Source organism: Branchiostoma belcheri, unplaced genomic scaffold, assembly GCF_001625305.1.
Source record: "Branchiostoma belcheri isolate BF01 breed outbred unplaced genomic scaffold, Haploidv18h27 scaffold20, whole genome shotgun sequence".
NCBI lineage: Eukaryota > Metazoa > Chordata > Leptocardii > Amphioxiformes > Branchiostomatidae > Branchiostoma > Branchiostoma belcheri.
In genome coordinates, this window is record NW_017803491.1 from 1339203 (window position 1) to 1354493 (window position 15291).

The 15291-nt window shown below is 40.8% G+C and overlaps 2 protein-coding genes across 2 annotated transcripts in view; one reads left to right on the top strand and one right to left on the bottom strand.

Annotated features, from left to right (window-relative positions):
• LOC109469313 (RING finger protein 17-like) overlaps nucleotides 1–14835 on the bottom strand; it is a 33058-nt gene extending 18223 nt beyond the window's left edge. Inside the window, exons 1-15 of the mRNA XM_019767819.1 lie at nucleotides 14635–14835; nucleotides 13567–13682; nucleotides 12816–12919; nucleotides 12501–12595; nucleotides 12145–12233; nucleotides 11892–11950; nucleotides 11489–11624; nucleotides 11166–11246; nucleotides 10791–10891; nucleotides 8872–8938; nucleotides 8643–8691; nucleotides 8299–8348; nucleotides 600–676; nucleotides 345–416; nucleotides 66–160 (exon numbers count right to left, since the gene is read on the bottom strand). Of these exons, the coding sequence (XP_019623378.1) occupies nucleotides 66–160; nucleotides 345–416; nucleotides 600–676; nucleotides 8299–8348; nucleotides 8643–8691; nucleotides 8872–8938; nucleotides 10791–10891; nucleotides 11166–11246; nucleotides 11489–11624; nucleotides 11892–11950; nucleotides 12145–12233; nucleotides 12501–12595; nucleotides 12816–12919; nucleotides 13567–13682; nucleotides 14635–14698 (1255 nt within the window). The 5' untranslated portion in view covers nucleotides 14699–14835. The remainder of the gene's footprint in view (nucleotides 1–65; nucleotides 161–344; nucleotides 417–599; nucleotides 677–8298; nucleotides 8349–8642; nucleotides 8692–8871; nucleotides 8939–10790; nucleotides 10892–11165; nucleotides 11247–11488; nucleotides 11625–11891; nucleotides 11951–12144; nucleotides 12234–12500; nucleotides 12596–12815; nucleotides 12920–13566; nucleotides 13683–14634) is intronic.
• On the top strand, nucleotides 1172–4544 carry LOC109469257 (cytochrome P450 2J1-like). The gene is made up of 4 exons (XM_019767739.1): nucleotides 1172–1478; nucleotides 2468–2657; nucleotides 3178–4140; nucleotides 4334–4544. The coding sequence occupies exons 1-4, from the start codon at nucleotides 1311–1313 to the stop codon at nucleotides 4513–4515; spliced, it is 1503 nt and encodes a 500-aa protein (XP_019623298.1). The 5' UTR covers nucleotides 1172–1310; the 3' UTR covers nucleotides 4516–4544.
• Nucleotides 14836–15291: the final 456 nt, after the last annotated feature.

Below are 15291 nucleotides of genomic sequence, written 5' to 3' on the forward strand. Positions count from 1 at the left end.
TGAAATTGTGCATTTTTTTATGGTTTGTTAAACTTAAATCAAAGATGGCTGGGTGTGATACTAACCATTGAGTTCAGCCAGGCCTTGATTTTCTGCTGGTTGTACAGGCATCTGTTGTACCCACTCTGGTGGGACCTCACTGATACGCCTCAGGTCATATCTACACATGGACAAACAAAACTATTGGTGTAAGTACATAATACACACAACACTATCTCACTCATTCAAAAAGGAAGAATAGCGTTTTGCTTAAATAACCATGTACTGAACAGAAATCTGGTCCAAAAACATGCTTTAAAATATCTAATAGAAACATGAAAATTAAAGTTCTAAATGATGTTTACCTTGGATTGGAGTTATTTTCCACTGTGCCATAAGAACTGATGACATCCACCAGGCTTTTGTTCAAGGAACAACTGGGAGTGAGCAAAGAGATGTTTTTCATCATGTCAACACACACATTCCAATATACTGTAAAGTCAATGACTTTGCTATTATGAAAACTTTAATACCGGTAACAGATTTTGGTGGTGTTTCAACTTCGAAAGATAGGATAATTAGTAACTTTAGAAAGAAACAGTCTGCTAGTTTGTACTCACTGTATGTTTGGTCCTTTCTGTTCTGAAGCTACAGCACAGCAGGGCAGATCATCAGCTGATGACAACTTGTCCACTATCTGTAGAATACACATCTAAAATCAAACCTTAGTCTGGTTGAGAGAGGATGAAAGAAACTCAGCAGCTAAAGTAGGTTTGTCTTTAATAAAGTGTAAAATTCCTGCATCATGAATTTTGGGTTGAGAACACTGTGGCCCAAAGTAAATACTGATCAAGAAACTTCAATAGCACCTGGACCACACAATGTGTGTATGTCAATATTTGACTACCTGGTCATCAGGCTAAACAAATTCAGCTAGTTGTTTCTTAGGCTTTTTTGCAGAAAGTTATGGTAAAGAATAAGCCACAAACAAACTTTTGTAATATAAAGTCTCAGTAGAGCATAGCTAAAGCTAACAAGCTTGTCATTCAGGCTAGCAAATAAAGGGCTCTTGTTAGTGTTAAGCTGTTTGTTTTTTTGTGGTCAGATTAGGATTGTTTCCTAGCTAGCTGTCACACAAAACAAGCATTTGAATTGGTGTGGCCTTATCAGAATATTCAAATGAGGTCCCTTCCTGTGGTTAGCCTAACAATGCAGACCAGCTGGGTCAGTTCAAGCCAGGCAGGCAGAAGAAGCCTTGGGGAGCACAGGGAAGGCACTGGTCTTGTAGCACTGATGCTCTTACTTCTTCTGTAACAGTTGTGAGCTACAAGATGTTTGTGTTGGCTCTGTTTAGTTATCTGAACCTCCAGAACGGTCTGATCTTGGGATTTGTGTTCCTGCTGACCTACTGGTACCTCAGGACCCGGACACCACCCAACCTTCCACCAGGACCATGGGCACTGCCTGTCCTGGGGAACGTGGCCCAGATTTTCACCAAGGTTTGTTTCGATTCCTTACTGTTTCACATCTCACAAGGTAATCTTCTAATGTAGCAAAGGTTCAATCAAGGAGGTTTGGAGTCACTTAGGACAATATTTACCCTAGCCTTTACATTTCCTGGCAATCTTGTGTAACCGCTAACTGTTTTGTGTCTGCTGCTTGCTAGCTTTGATTGATGAGATTTTGCCCCAGGAGGTTGCATTTCCTTCATGCAAGTGACCCAGTCCCTTACATAAGAAAGAAGCAGACTACAGAAGATTTGTTTATTTTTGCAGGGCTTTGATTTTGAGGTAGGATTAGTAGTGGAAACTTCAAAAGGCTGTTTAAGTGGAACTAGCAGAAAATCTCATAATCGCAGCTTCCTGATTTCATGCTTGAGATGACTACTGCAACAAGCATGCCTGAAAAATTATAAAAATCCTGCAAATATTTCAACATCTACAGTATCAAGACTTTAGTACAATATACGTATGTAATGAGCAAGAGCACTTTAACTATTTGGGAGTTGCGAAGTATTATGCATTGTCAAGTACTTGTCTGTTCCAAACAAATTCCAAGGTCTCTGACCTGTGGCTTAGAAGTGATCAATCAAACCAACCATACCCTGTCAGAGGGATTGCAAGCATCAGGAGCTGTGCTGTCACAGATGTTATACCATGGGAAATGGATTTCCTTCACAAATCATTTGTAATGGGGGTGATTTTCATGTCTGATCCCATGGACTAAAAAGGGCTCAGATTATTTGAACGAGAAATTTTCCTCTAAAACTTGACCTTATTATCTTCTGTAGCCATTAACAGCAGAGAGATGCAATTTCAGTGTGCAACAGAAAGAATTTTCAGCAACTTCAAGAGTGTTGATTAATATGTTGTATTTCTAAACATTTCTACCCGCTATTTTTTGTCTGTAGCTGTGAGAGTGTAAAGGCAGTAAAGTCTACCATCTCTGACTGCCTTGTCCCAAATTGTAACCATTCCTGTTGCTATAGGCCCCATACAAGCTGTGGATGAAACTTGCCAAGGAGTACGGCCCTGTGATCTACCTCTGGCTGGGGAGCCAGCAGATAGTTGTTCTGAACACCTACTCAGCCATCCACGAGGCTCTGGTCAAGAAAGGAGAAGACTTCTCTAACAGGCCTGCTCTGCACACCTTCAAACAGATGGGACTAACAAACAATGGTAAACCTGCCTATCAAGCTGGTGTGCTATGCCAAAGGGCGGTTATACTGGCTATACAGATACAGACAGATACAGATCAGACCAAGATGACAGTACATATCATTATATCATTAGTCTATCTTGTATCAGTAACATTTGATGTTCAGACCATGTAATAGGGTTTTGGACAGACTGACACAGCTGTATTCTTTTTCTCCACACCTTTTCATAATTTTTTCAAGGATGAGGCAATGATCATGTCAGTCTGTATGCTTCACTTGAGATTCCTATTCTGGAGGGAAATTTACACTTAGGTGATTGCTGTGATAAAATTGTGCTAATCAGAGTCAGCGAGGTCACAGTTGCTGGTCTAAATACAATTTGAATGAAATGGACAGAGTCCCCTAGAAATTAAATATCGAAGCTAGAAAATGTGACTGATTATTAAGAAGTAAAAAAAAATACTTGTTACAAGGTAAATGACAGATGGTATATTTTTATGTAAATTTGAACTTCTTTGACCAATGGGATTTTTTTTCAGGAATTGTTCTCCTTCCATATGGACCATTCTTCAAACAGCAGCGCAAGTTCACCATCATGGGCCTTCGAGACTTCGGCTTTGGAAAACGCAGCTTGGAGGGGAAAATTGTGGAGGAGTCACAAGAACTTCGAGAGGAAATCCTCAAGAAGGGACAGAAGCCTTTCAACATCAGACGTATGCTGCAGAACGCAGTCGGGAACGTCATCTGCTCCATAGTGCTGGGCAAACGCTTTGAGTACGACGACGAGAAACTGGAGAAGATCATGAGAGCGTTTGACCAGAACACCGGCGACCAGCGTCTGAGTAGGATGGCCGACTTCTTCCCGTGGGCACGCCACATCCCTGTCATCAAGAGAGCTGTAGCCAAGTACGTAAAAGACGTGGAGAGATGTGTGGGGATATTCAGGGAGGACATTGCCGCTCACAAGGAAACCTTTGATCCAAACGACATCAGAGACTTCATCGATACATTCCTCCTGGAGATGAAGAACAAGGAGGGAGAGGAAGGGAATGATTTCACAGACAGGCAGCTGGAGTACCTCATCAGGGACTTGTTTTTGGCCGGTGAGGAGAGCACCTCAAACACGCTGAACTGGGCCCTCCTGTACATGCTTCGACACCCTGACGTACAAGAGAAAGTACAGCAAGAAATCGACAGCACCATCGGACAGGACGTTACCCCGTCCTTCTCCCATCGCGGCCAGCTTCCGTACACAGAGGCAGTCACCATGGAGGTCATGCGAATCAACCCCATCGCCCCTCTGAGTGCCATCCATGCCACATCCAACGACACCACCCTGTATGGCTACAACATACCCAAGGAAGCCATCGTGTTCACCAACCTGTGGGCAGTTCTACATGATCCTGAGGTCTACCCTGAGCCGGACAGCTTCAAACCTGAGAGATTCCTGGATGACAAGGGGCAATGTAAAAAGGGGGACACCTTCATTCCCTTCTCTCTTGGTAAGTTTTACAGACTATTAGCCATAAGTGCTGGATTTCCTAGGTCTTGGAATTTAAATTTCTGAAACTTTTCTAAGATCCTATAATGTGTCCTGGTTGGAGACTTTATATTCCATCTTGCCATATCTGTCTTTGCATTTATGTGTACATTTTTTACTCTACTTATCATTTTATGTTTGGACTGTGTCTATAGGTAAACGTGCTTGCCCAGGTGATCATCTCGGCAGGATGGAACTCTTCCTGCTCTTCACCTCCCTGATGCAGCACTTCACCTTCAAGCTGCCAGAGGGCGCACCTCTACCATCCACCCAGGGGCAGAGGGGAATCACAAACAATGCAGTGGCTTTTGAACTTTGTGCCATTCCAAGGCAGTAGTGATGTTGCTATGTACCCTTTTGTTTCAACATAAGCTGAAAAGACATTCATTGTCTTGTTCCAACCCCATTTAGGAAATATACCTATATTGAGTGAAAAAGCTTGAATAGACCAAGGAGCTTTGACTATGCTTTAACTAAGCTCCCTGAGGAGAACAGTCATGTCTAGGCTATGGATTGCTCTTTTAACATTTTCTTGTGGAAGAACTAATAAAAGGCTTTGATAATTGTAACAAAATGCGTTAACATTTGACATTTTAGTCTAGACTGAATATAGAATGTAGTATAGAAATGCAAGTAAAATACTTAATGATAATCTTAGTGTCTGTATAAAATCTTAAATGATGACAGTAATATTGTGTTTTTTAAACACAAACTCACCAACTTTTCAATTGACCAGTCCTCTGGTTTGAAGTAAACCTGGTTCAAGTTTTGTATTATAATATAATTTCTGTTCTGGTCTTTAAGCAACTACAAGAACCCTGTTCCAGTCTACATCACAAAATGTATTTGTGGTACATTTGAATGATATAGCAATAAATGTCACATTACAATTTACATCAATGTTGTTTCACTGTCTGAGTTGGGTTGTCATGTGCACTGACAAACTATGTACAAAGATATCATCCTTGCCATACACCAAAAAACAGTCTGAAGAATTTTTTATGGTGCAATGCACAAGAAGATTAAAAGTATACATACTAGTTTGTGTGCAAACGCATACATACATTTACCTTTTAATTGAAAATACAAGCAATCGCTACCGGTACAAAAACTTTATCTCTATCCCTTCAAAAGTTAGGATTTGCAACACTAAATGCATGACTGCATACTCTAAGCTGAGCTGTCCTGCTCTGCAAAAAATCTACCTGACCACAACAATGGAACCTTCCATGTCAAAGGTCATTGACCACATGATCCGTGCCTATACAAAGGTCAGTTTTGCTTCAGGGAGAAGACATTTGAGAGACAAGCTAGGGAACAACAGTCAGGAAGAAAAGCTTAGGTTTTAATAGGTTTACTTCTCAATTCTTTTATAAGGAATGTAACTGATGTGTTGACTTCAGTAGCTGTAAACAAGATGTTTGTATCTGCCCTGTTTACCTATCTGAACGTCCAGACCTGCCTGGTCTTGGTGTTTGTGTTCCTGCTGACCTACTGGTACCTGAGGACCCAGGCACCACCCAACCTTCCACCAGGGCCATGGGTACTGCCTGTTCTGGGCAGTGTCTCCAGCATGTTTTCCCCAGTATGTATTCCATTTTGTAAACTCTTAAAAGTGTTAATTGCTATACCAAATGTTCCATGCAGAGGGAAGTTCATCTAAATTCACCGGGACTTTACTACAATAGAAGGGGAAAGGAAGTTTTCACAGTATTTTAAGTTCCCAGTTGTTGTAATAATTCTGTATACGGTACTAATATATTGAGAAGGCCAAAATAAAAATAAAATCCTGAACGTGTCAAAATGTACCATAACCTTGGTCTTTGCAATTTCCAATTCACCTTCATATTTCCCATAATCCTTGGCTACTGGGACCTTCTAGTTTATCTCCCCCATGTTAAAAAAAACATTGAAATGAAATCCTTAATGTCTGGTAAAATAGTTTTTAAATTTTGCTCCAAATGTTGATGAAGGTTGAAAATTACGTAAGAGTATCCCCCCATGCCACCTGAAACAACAATAGCTCTTGTGGTCTAACAGGTCCAACACAGCTTTCCTCATTTACATATTAGTTCTGATTCTCATTTACATATAAATCTTCTTCTGTTTCCCTCTTCAGTAAGATTATATTGACTTGTTGCAGGTTCCACACCTGTCCTGGACAAAACTAGGAGAGAAGTACGGTCCGGTTATCTATCTGAAACTGGGCAGCAGACATGTTGTTGTTCTGAACAGCTACTCAGCCATCCATGAAGCTCTGGTCAAGAAGGCAGAAGACTTTTCCAACAGGCCTGATTTCTACTCCTTCAAACTAGCTGGCTTTTTGGACAATGGTAAAAACACATAGCTTTTAAAACTGTACTGTTTATGACATTGTGCCAATGTGCCTAGATTATGGTAGAGCAGACTAAGATAGGACATCGATGACGCTTGTATCAAGAGCAGTGTGTCACCTTTGTTAGAATGTTAATAATATTTTTTCAAGGGCACAGTCATGTTTGTGCGAGCAGCATAAAATATGGTCATGATTTTTGGGTGGTACATTATTATGCTTCAGGAGTTTTCATAGGTATGGTGTACTTATTGTATTTCCTTGTACTTTTCATTAATATAGACTAATATATCAAAAACCTTTTATACAGGAATAATTCTGCTCCCCTATGGCCCATTCTGGAAGCACCAGCGCAAGTTCACCATCATGGGCCTTCGAGACTTCGGCTTTGGAAAACGCAGCTTGGAGGGGAAAATTGTGGAGGAGTCACAAGGGCTAAGAGAGGAAATCCTCAAAAAGGGACAGAAGCCTTTCAGCATCACGCGAATGCTGCAAAACGCAGTAGGGAACGTCATCTGCTCCATAGTACTCGGCAAACGCTTTGAGTACAACGATGAGAAATTCGAGAGGATTATGGAGGCTATTGATCAAAATATCGGCGACCAGCGGCTGAACGGACTCGGCGACCTGTTCCCCTGGGCACGGCACATTCCCGCGGTCAAGAGAGCCATAGCCAAACAGCTGGCAAACTTTGAAATCAGCGTCGGCGCCATGAAGGAAGACATTGCCGAGCATAAGGAGACTCTAGATCCAAACGACATCCGAGACTTCATGGATACCTTCCTCCTGGAGATGAAGAACAAGGAGGGAGAGGAAGGGAACGGTTTCACAGACAGACAGCTGGAGTTTCTGATCGCAGACTTGTTTCTGGCTGGGACAGAGACCACATCCAGCACGCTGAACTGGGCCCTCCTGTACATGCTGCGACACCCTGACGTTCAAGAGAAGGTGCAGCAAGAAATCGGCAGCACCATCGGACAGGACGTCACACCGTCTGTCTCCCATCGCAGCCAGCTTCCGTACACAGAAGCAGTCATCGCTGAAGTCATGCGAATCAACCCCATCGCCCCCATCGGGGCTCCTCACAGCACGTCAAACGACACCACCCTGTTTGAATACAATGTCCCCAAGAATTCCCTTGTGATGACCAACCTGTGGGCAGTTCTACATGACCCTGAGGTCTACCCTGAGCCGGACAGCTTCAAACCTGAGAGATTCCTGGACGACAAGGGGCAGTTCAACAAGGGGGACACTTTCATTCCATTCTCTCTTGGTGAGTTCAATAACTGAAAGCTTCCACCATTTAAACTTTCCGTGGCCCATCTTTGCAAGCAAATACATGATGTCTTACTAAATCAATAATACCCAGATCAAAACTATCCTGATCATGAATTCCTTGAGTTTCATTCAAATGTGTGGATACTTTACAGCATGTAAGATAAATAATTCCAGGAGAATAAAAATATCTAGCTCTTCCATAGTGCCATTCCATTATTTCATGGGGTGCAGTTAAAGTGACATGTAGTGTATGTATTGTGTTATATGCAAAAAGATGGTCCTTTTCTGGATATAGTTACATGTATATTCAACCTTCCCCTACAGGACGGCGTGCCTGCCTGGGTGAACAGCTGGCCAGGATGGAGCTGTTTCTGTTCTTCACCTCCCTCATGCAGCACTTCACGTTCAAACTGCCAGAGGGCGCCCCACTGCCGTCTACTAAAGGGAAAATCGGCATTGCAAATACTCCTGAAGACTTCGAGCTTTATGCTATTCCAACCTAAAACTTACCTCTGTGGCATTCAGCAGGGTCTGTGTGTTCTTCAAGGCTCTGTGTGCATCTGTTAAACAAGAGGATTCAGTCACAAAATTTGCAAAGTAAAAAGTTCTTTGTTGGAAATATATAATTTCTATTTCTTTCCAATTAATCAACTTGAGGTCTAAATTTACATTTATAATTAGATATCTATGTTATGTACTTCTCTAGTTTTCCAGAATATACCATACAACATAAAACTTTATTATTTCTTTTATATTTTCTTTCTGAATGCAGCAACTCGACATTGTAGCAAGTTGTAAACTACATGTACAAAATGTAATCTTTCCACTATTAATATAACACAATTTAAGCTAACCTTTTGCTAAAGAATCCAGCATCTTTGCATGCTCAACAAGGGTGTTTCTCTGAAATGAACAGAACAAATTTTAGTGTGTGTGTGTGTGTGAGTGTGTATGTGTGTGTGTAATACTTTTTGTCACTGTACATTAGTCTTCAATTGAGTGATAATGCTGAGATCTTCAATAAAGTTACATTTTGTATCTTGTATGTTGGGCTTCCTATGACTATGAGACTGTCCTACTTACCATGCCCTCCAGTGGCTGGACCTGGGCTTTTCCTGCCTCTTCTATTTGTTCCAGCAAACTTATCTCCCTATAGGATAAAAGCAACATACATGTACATCTGATACAATATACCTTAGAAATCATCGTGGTGAAAGATTTCAAACATTTAGAAACTGTGTATGCACATGAGCATATGAAAACTGCGAACATCGAATTTTCCCTGTGGGGTCGTGTGGCATAGCGGTAGAGTGCTCAACTCGGAGCCAAGAGGTCCCAGGTTCGAGTCCTGACATGCCACCGATCTTGTGCAGTGTCCTTGGGAAATGCATTTTACACAACTTTCCTCACCTCGCTCAGGTGGAAATGAGTATTGTATTGTCCCGTGTTGGTGGCGGCATTAATATAAGTTGAAAAAACTTGAGTGTGCCATCACCACGTCTTGTGATTAGATGTTGGAATATAAATACAAAATTTTCCTGCCTATAAATCTGCTTTGATATGCGTAAAGAACTTTTGTTCAGATTGTAGGCCAGCCTGCAAGGTAATATACAATCTGAACCTATGTTCTTGATGTATGTCAAAGCAGGCCGATTTACATTCAGAAAAAATTTGATACAGTTTTCGTTATCTTCCTTGTATATGCAGTTTTTGTACAGTCACATTTTTCAAATAATTTTGCCCATGTGTAAATCAGGTCTATGACTAAAGACTAATTGACTCCCTGAATGTAGTCTGTTCAATTAGACTGTTGAATTGGTCAAGCAGGGAAGTCCATTAGCAAATTTGGATGACAATAGCTTCAAAACCCATTGTTTGCCATCTGCTAAGAAAACACTTGTCCGCACGCTGGCTTTGCATAAGCCTCAGAACAAAGAGAAAATTTGACTACACTAGTGATGACTACAAAAACCTTAATCTTGTCTGGAAACACAAGATATATTGCAAATGTACAATGTTTTCACATTGATACATATGCAAGAGTGAGAAAGAAGGTTGGGAGTGAGAAGAGAGGGAGAGCAAGAACAGGGAGAGAGAGAGGGGAGAGAAAGAGAGGGAGAGGTGTGTGTTTGCAAACTTGCTTTTAGATTATATATAGACCCCCGAAGGGGTGGGCCGATCCCGGAGGTACTGCAATACCGGGCCAACCCGTGGCTAGGATGGTGCAAGCACCTAGTCCATAGCCTCCTTCCAAAAATCAATTTAATATATGGCTCCGCGATGCGGAGCGTATCAGATATTAAACTGATAAGAACAGATACTACACTTGATCTTAGCCAAAAGGCCGAGAAGCGATAAGGAGCAACGGTACTGGACGCGTTTTGACGAACAGACCACTGTGTCATTGTGTGGTGGGACTGTCTCTGAAAATGTGCTGAGTACAAAGCTACTCATTTCTGTATCAGACAAAAAACAGTCCAGATTAGCAAAAGAAGATATGCCATTGTTGACCCCTAGATTGCTATAAATAAAAATACCATTTTAAAAGCGTAAGATTTACAAATATAAACCAGCGCTACGTTTTGTGATACAAAATCCCAAGGGTCCAATGGGATATGGCTGCTCAGCCAATCAGCAACCAGATAAGCATGTGACTCATTAACATAATATATTCACTGGCTACAGGTCAGGGAAACATGCTGCGTAGTGAAGCCAAGCAACGTGCATGTAAAGTCTGCTGCATATAACCAACAAGAGGTAACTAATAGCACAGTAGCAGTAATATGATATCATAACAATATTTAAAGGGATCTGTGTGTCCCAGAAGCATGAATAAAGCCTCACAAGCTGCATGTAGGCTATACTCACCCACACAATGGGGGAGGGGGGCAGAATCTTACTATTGCTACTAGTCTATAAACAGACATCATTATTCAAAATATCATGCATCAAGACACAGTTTTGGCTTAGAAAATGCAAATCATGAGGCATGTGTGACTAACCTGGCCTGTAGTGCACCATGTAACATTTGGAAGTGTGTCCTGAGTTCATGTGTTAGCTGTGCTACCTCAGTCCTCAACCCTGGGATGGCATCAGTCAGGACCTACATGGACAGGATAGAGAACAGGAGTTATATCTTATGCCTCACATATAACACACATCAGGGTTCAACATACTGGAGCTGTACACCTGATTTTGATTGTGGACCTAGAATAGATACAGTTCTTTTTTTGTACGGTTGGTTACGTCTACAAGGTATAATTGTAAAAAATCAAAATGACAGTTTTGTTGTATTACAAGTTTAAAATTCTGAAGTTAGCTGTGCTATTTCTTGTTGGCTAGAAACACATGTCTTTAAACTTCTACATGATTCAAACCTTATCGGCCTCCTTTATTCTCCTCAGAGCAGCTTTGGCCACCAGTAACGCTGGCTCAATTTCAGCTGCAACCTCTTTGTTCTGAAACACACAACAAAATTACAGTGTTCTAAGTACAGGTCATTTTTTCCTTTAATCTGGCATACACAACAAAATTACAGTGTCAATTTTAATTCTCCTTACATCTGGCATACACACTTAACACTACACACTTATTGTGGGCTAGTGATTACACACTTACACTATGCATAAATAGGGACAATTCTGGTACTGTAAAATATTTAACCAGAAAAATGACAACTTATACATGTACAAACATGTACCTTATCAAGGATGGATACAATGTTGTGGTTTTTGTGGTCACCCATGACTACACAGTGAGAACAGATGGAGGACCTGTCATCCTCACAGTAGAACTCTATGATCCGATTGTTGTGTGCCTGGCAGCCACTGGTCATTCTGAAATAAACAGAAAGAAACAGTTTTAAACAGTTCACTGTAAGCATATGTACTATGGCAACAACTTGACATTTGTGTATGCATGGAAAGTAAAGGGTCCTTCAAAAATACAGTGAATACTGGAACGATCCATGAAGCAAATTTAGAATGTTTTAGAAGGAGTACTCCTTTTGGGTAAAATACCTTACATGCACCCCAGTACGTTGGGTTGTGAAATGTATATCAACAAAGTACAGAATGTAAAAGTAGTAAGAACTTGTAACTTACCCATCTGGTGTCAGTGGAGATGCCTGGTGTCTCATCAGGGTACGTGATACTTTGTGCACCTGTATGGTTATACAAATATTCCAACAGTTGCAACATGCACATAAAAACTTACACCTTCACAAACAAACAGAGTTTGCCAGTTTTTCAAATTTGGTAAATCCTACAACTAAATTAAACTTTTCAGAAAAAAAATAAAAGAACTACTCTGAATTTTTTATCACATTATATTATATTTTACCGTTTAGATATGTACCTTGTCAAAGCAGAGCCCGCATAGATCACACTCACACTTGGCACATCTACAAGAAGCATTCCTGGTGTTGCATTCTGCACACTTTGACACTGGAAAAAAATTTAAAGCAGAAGTTCTTAGGTTGCACAGCAAAAGTGATTAAAGTTTGACTAATATCTAATATGAGCCACAAGCACAAAGTGGACCACTGCCAAACAAACCATTGGCAAATAAAGTAGAAGGACTTTGGTTGCTAGAAGTATGTCAAAGTAGAAACTATAGTTGAGTCTAAGTTTTGAACAAGTTAAATTATGTATGTTTTGGAACAATTGTTAATAAAAAGTATAAAAAGATGTACAATATGACAAGATCGCTACCATGTTTCTTCTGTTTGTCCACAGCAGGAGGAGAAGCGAGGTCGCCGTTGTCAACAGTGTTTCTGCTCTTTTGTGATGGTTTGATGGCCCCTCCACTAGAACAGAGTTTAGAATCATTTGATTATTGTACATGTGTAAATCAAGCAGATTATTTAATTTAGATAAAGTACATTAGAAAGAAGAAATTTGATTCAATGCAGAACTGTTATAGGTAGGTACAGTCATCATCATTGTGTGCCTATCTTTGATTAAAAACTACAGGTTAAAACTTGTTGGAGGCACTCTAACTATGTGCAAGTGTTATAGAAAGCTTACTTTTCCAATGAAAAACGCTTGTTGACCACCAACAGTCCAAGGGTGTAGATATCTGGCCATAGGCTGCGGACACTTTGTTCTGCTTTCGGTAGTGGGGTATTGACCTGCGTATGGTACAGGGTTAGGGCTAGAGCTGTGTACCTAAACAAATTTTAGGTACAGGTACAGGTACAGGTACACAGGTTTAGGTACAGGTCCGGACCTGAACCTGTACCTGAACAATTCGACCAATTTATATGCTCTTCTGAACTCCTTCAATAACAAAAAAAATATAAATAAACTTGATAGTTAAGGTTTATTCTTTGTTTATGGCGAATGCTCAGATAAAATATAGGCAAAACTAAAGATGTTTTTGTTTTCATGAACACACTGTCCTTACACAGGGACCCATTTGAGGTCACAAGTAGGCATAAAATTGGTGTGAAATTGTTAAGGTACAGTACCGGTACTGAGGGATTAGGTATTTTGGACCTGTACCTAATCAATTTTTCCGGTACAGTATCGGTACTGCGTACCGGTACACAGCTCTAGTTAGGGCATTCAAATACCTACAGACACACACACACACACACACACACACACACACACACACACACACACACACACACACACACACACCAAAAACAATACCTCCATACCCAACTCCCTAGGTAATTATAATAAATTGTTAGAATGGTTATTGGGCATGGCACTGGTCTATCAATACTTCTCTTGTCCATCCAAATCACACAGAAAATCAATATAGACATACCTGACATGTTGGACAGGCAATGGTTGTCTTCTGTAGCCTGGCCAGTCTGATCAGGCACCCCTCACAGAAAGTATGGCCACACTTCAGCAGCAGGGGGTAACAGGAGTTCCCCTGGTCTGGGAGGGGAATGACAGCAAAAAAAGTTACTTATTACTTATTAGGTGGAAAAACTAACAATGACCTTGAACCAGTTTTGCTGGAATGAACTCAGTAAACAAAGGCAATAGTGAATTTATTTAATTTAAATTTTATCATAAGCTGCTCAACGTTATTAGCGGCGCTAACTGGCACATATTTAAGCAATTAAGGGGCTGTATGGGGGGGACTAGTGATTACAAATTACGCAAAATTTTCTCCACCGATTACGAATTACGTTACATTCTCAGAGCTGATTACGAACAATCACGTCTTACAGCTAATGTACTGATTATGAATTATGATGATTTTGGGCGGCTGCCTGCGGATTACGTAAACTAAAACTAGGGCATGCCATTACATAATTGCTACCATGAACGACCGTCATGAACTATCTGACTTTCTCGAAGTCGGCCAGATAATTCTTTATTCTGTTTGTCGGGCAAACATGTCCAGACATTAGTCTCAACAACACGCAACACTCCCCACCACATGATATCACCATGGCAACCGTATCATTGTGACAATCACTGTTATCTTTTCTCTGATAACCCACTGTGTTATGCTTGTTTGGGGAAAGTATGTGGGAGTATCCGGACTTTCTCAATCTACCAAACACTCAAACAAAGACACACAGAAAGATACACACATACAAAAATTATATATCTGATAATTTCCTTGGAATAGCAGAGGTTGAAAAAAGGGATCATTTTCATAGATTAAAAACAAAAAAGAATGAAACATAATTTTTCAACCTCCTTGCTGTGGAAAAGTTTGTTTGTACAGAAATTATCATGAAAACGAATATGATTCTTAGATACTGTGATTTGGCAAAAATTACCCATTTTGGTAAGACAAACAACAAGTTTCTTCTAACAGCAGCATGTGGGCTAAAAGCAAGCGTCACTTTCTGAAGCCTGTAAATTTTGTTACCTCGTGTGACGAAATTTCTGCAACAGTTCGGACAAGTGGGACTTCTCTGCATGCTGTCTGCCATCTCATACGTCGTCTGTGACTAAACTGTGAGAAACATCGACGAAAATCGACCTAATTTTCCACTATTTGTAACAAAAACAAAGTTTCCTTCTTCCAGAAAAGTTGCCATATGGGACCTCCATCTTATTTTTCCCTCCAAACGGCAGGCAAATGCAAGGTTGGAGTAAGCCAGGATTAAAAACAAAATATACAAATACTGCCGATTTTCTCGTAACTTTTTGGTGTAAGAATATGACTTAACTGTAATCTATTTATCAAGCTCGTCTTACGTAGAGTTATACCCACTCTGTCGGTAATTATCTTATGTAAACTCAGTGCGTTTGCCTGCGGTTTATGAAAAGTTTCCAAGCGTTCGTAACTCTTCGGACCTTTTCGGCAAGTTCGTGTTGTTCCGGGCCGACCCGAAGGGCAGGGCCGAGTTCTGCCGAGTTGGTCAGACGCAGACGACAGGCGCCAGGACTGACGACAGAAGTGCGAAGTGTCGGGATCTGTCTCGCGACTCATCGCGAATTCCGGGGAAGACAATGGAGAGAAAGTGTTCTGACGGTTGTTGTCCTTTCTTTGAATATGTGGTGATGGCATTGGGTGACAAAA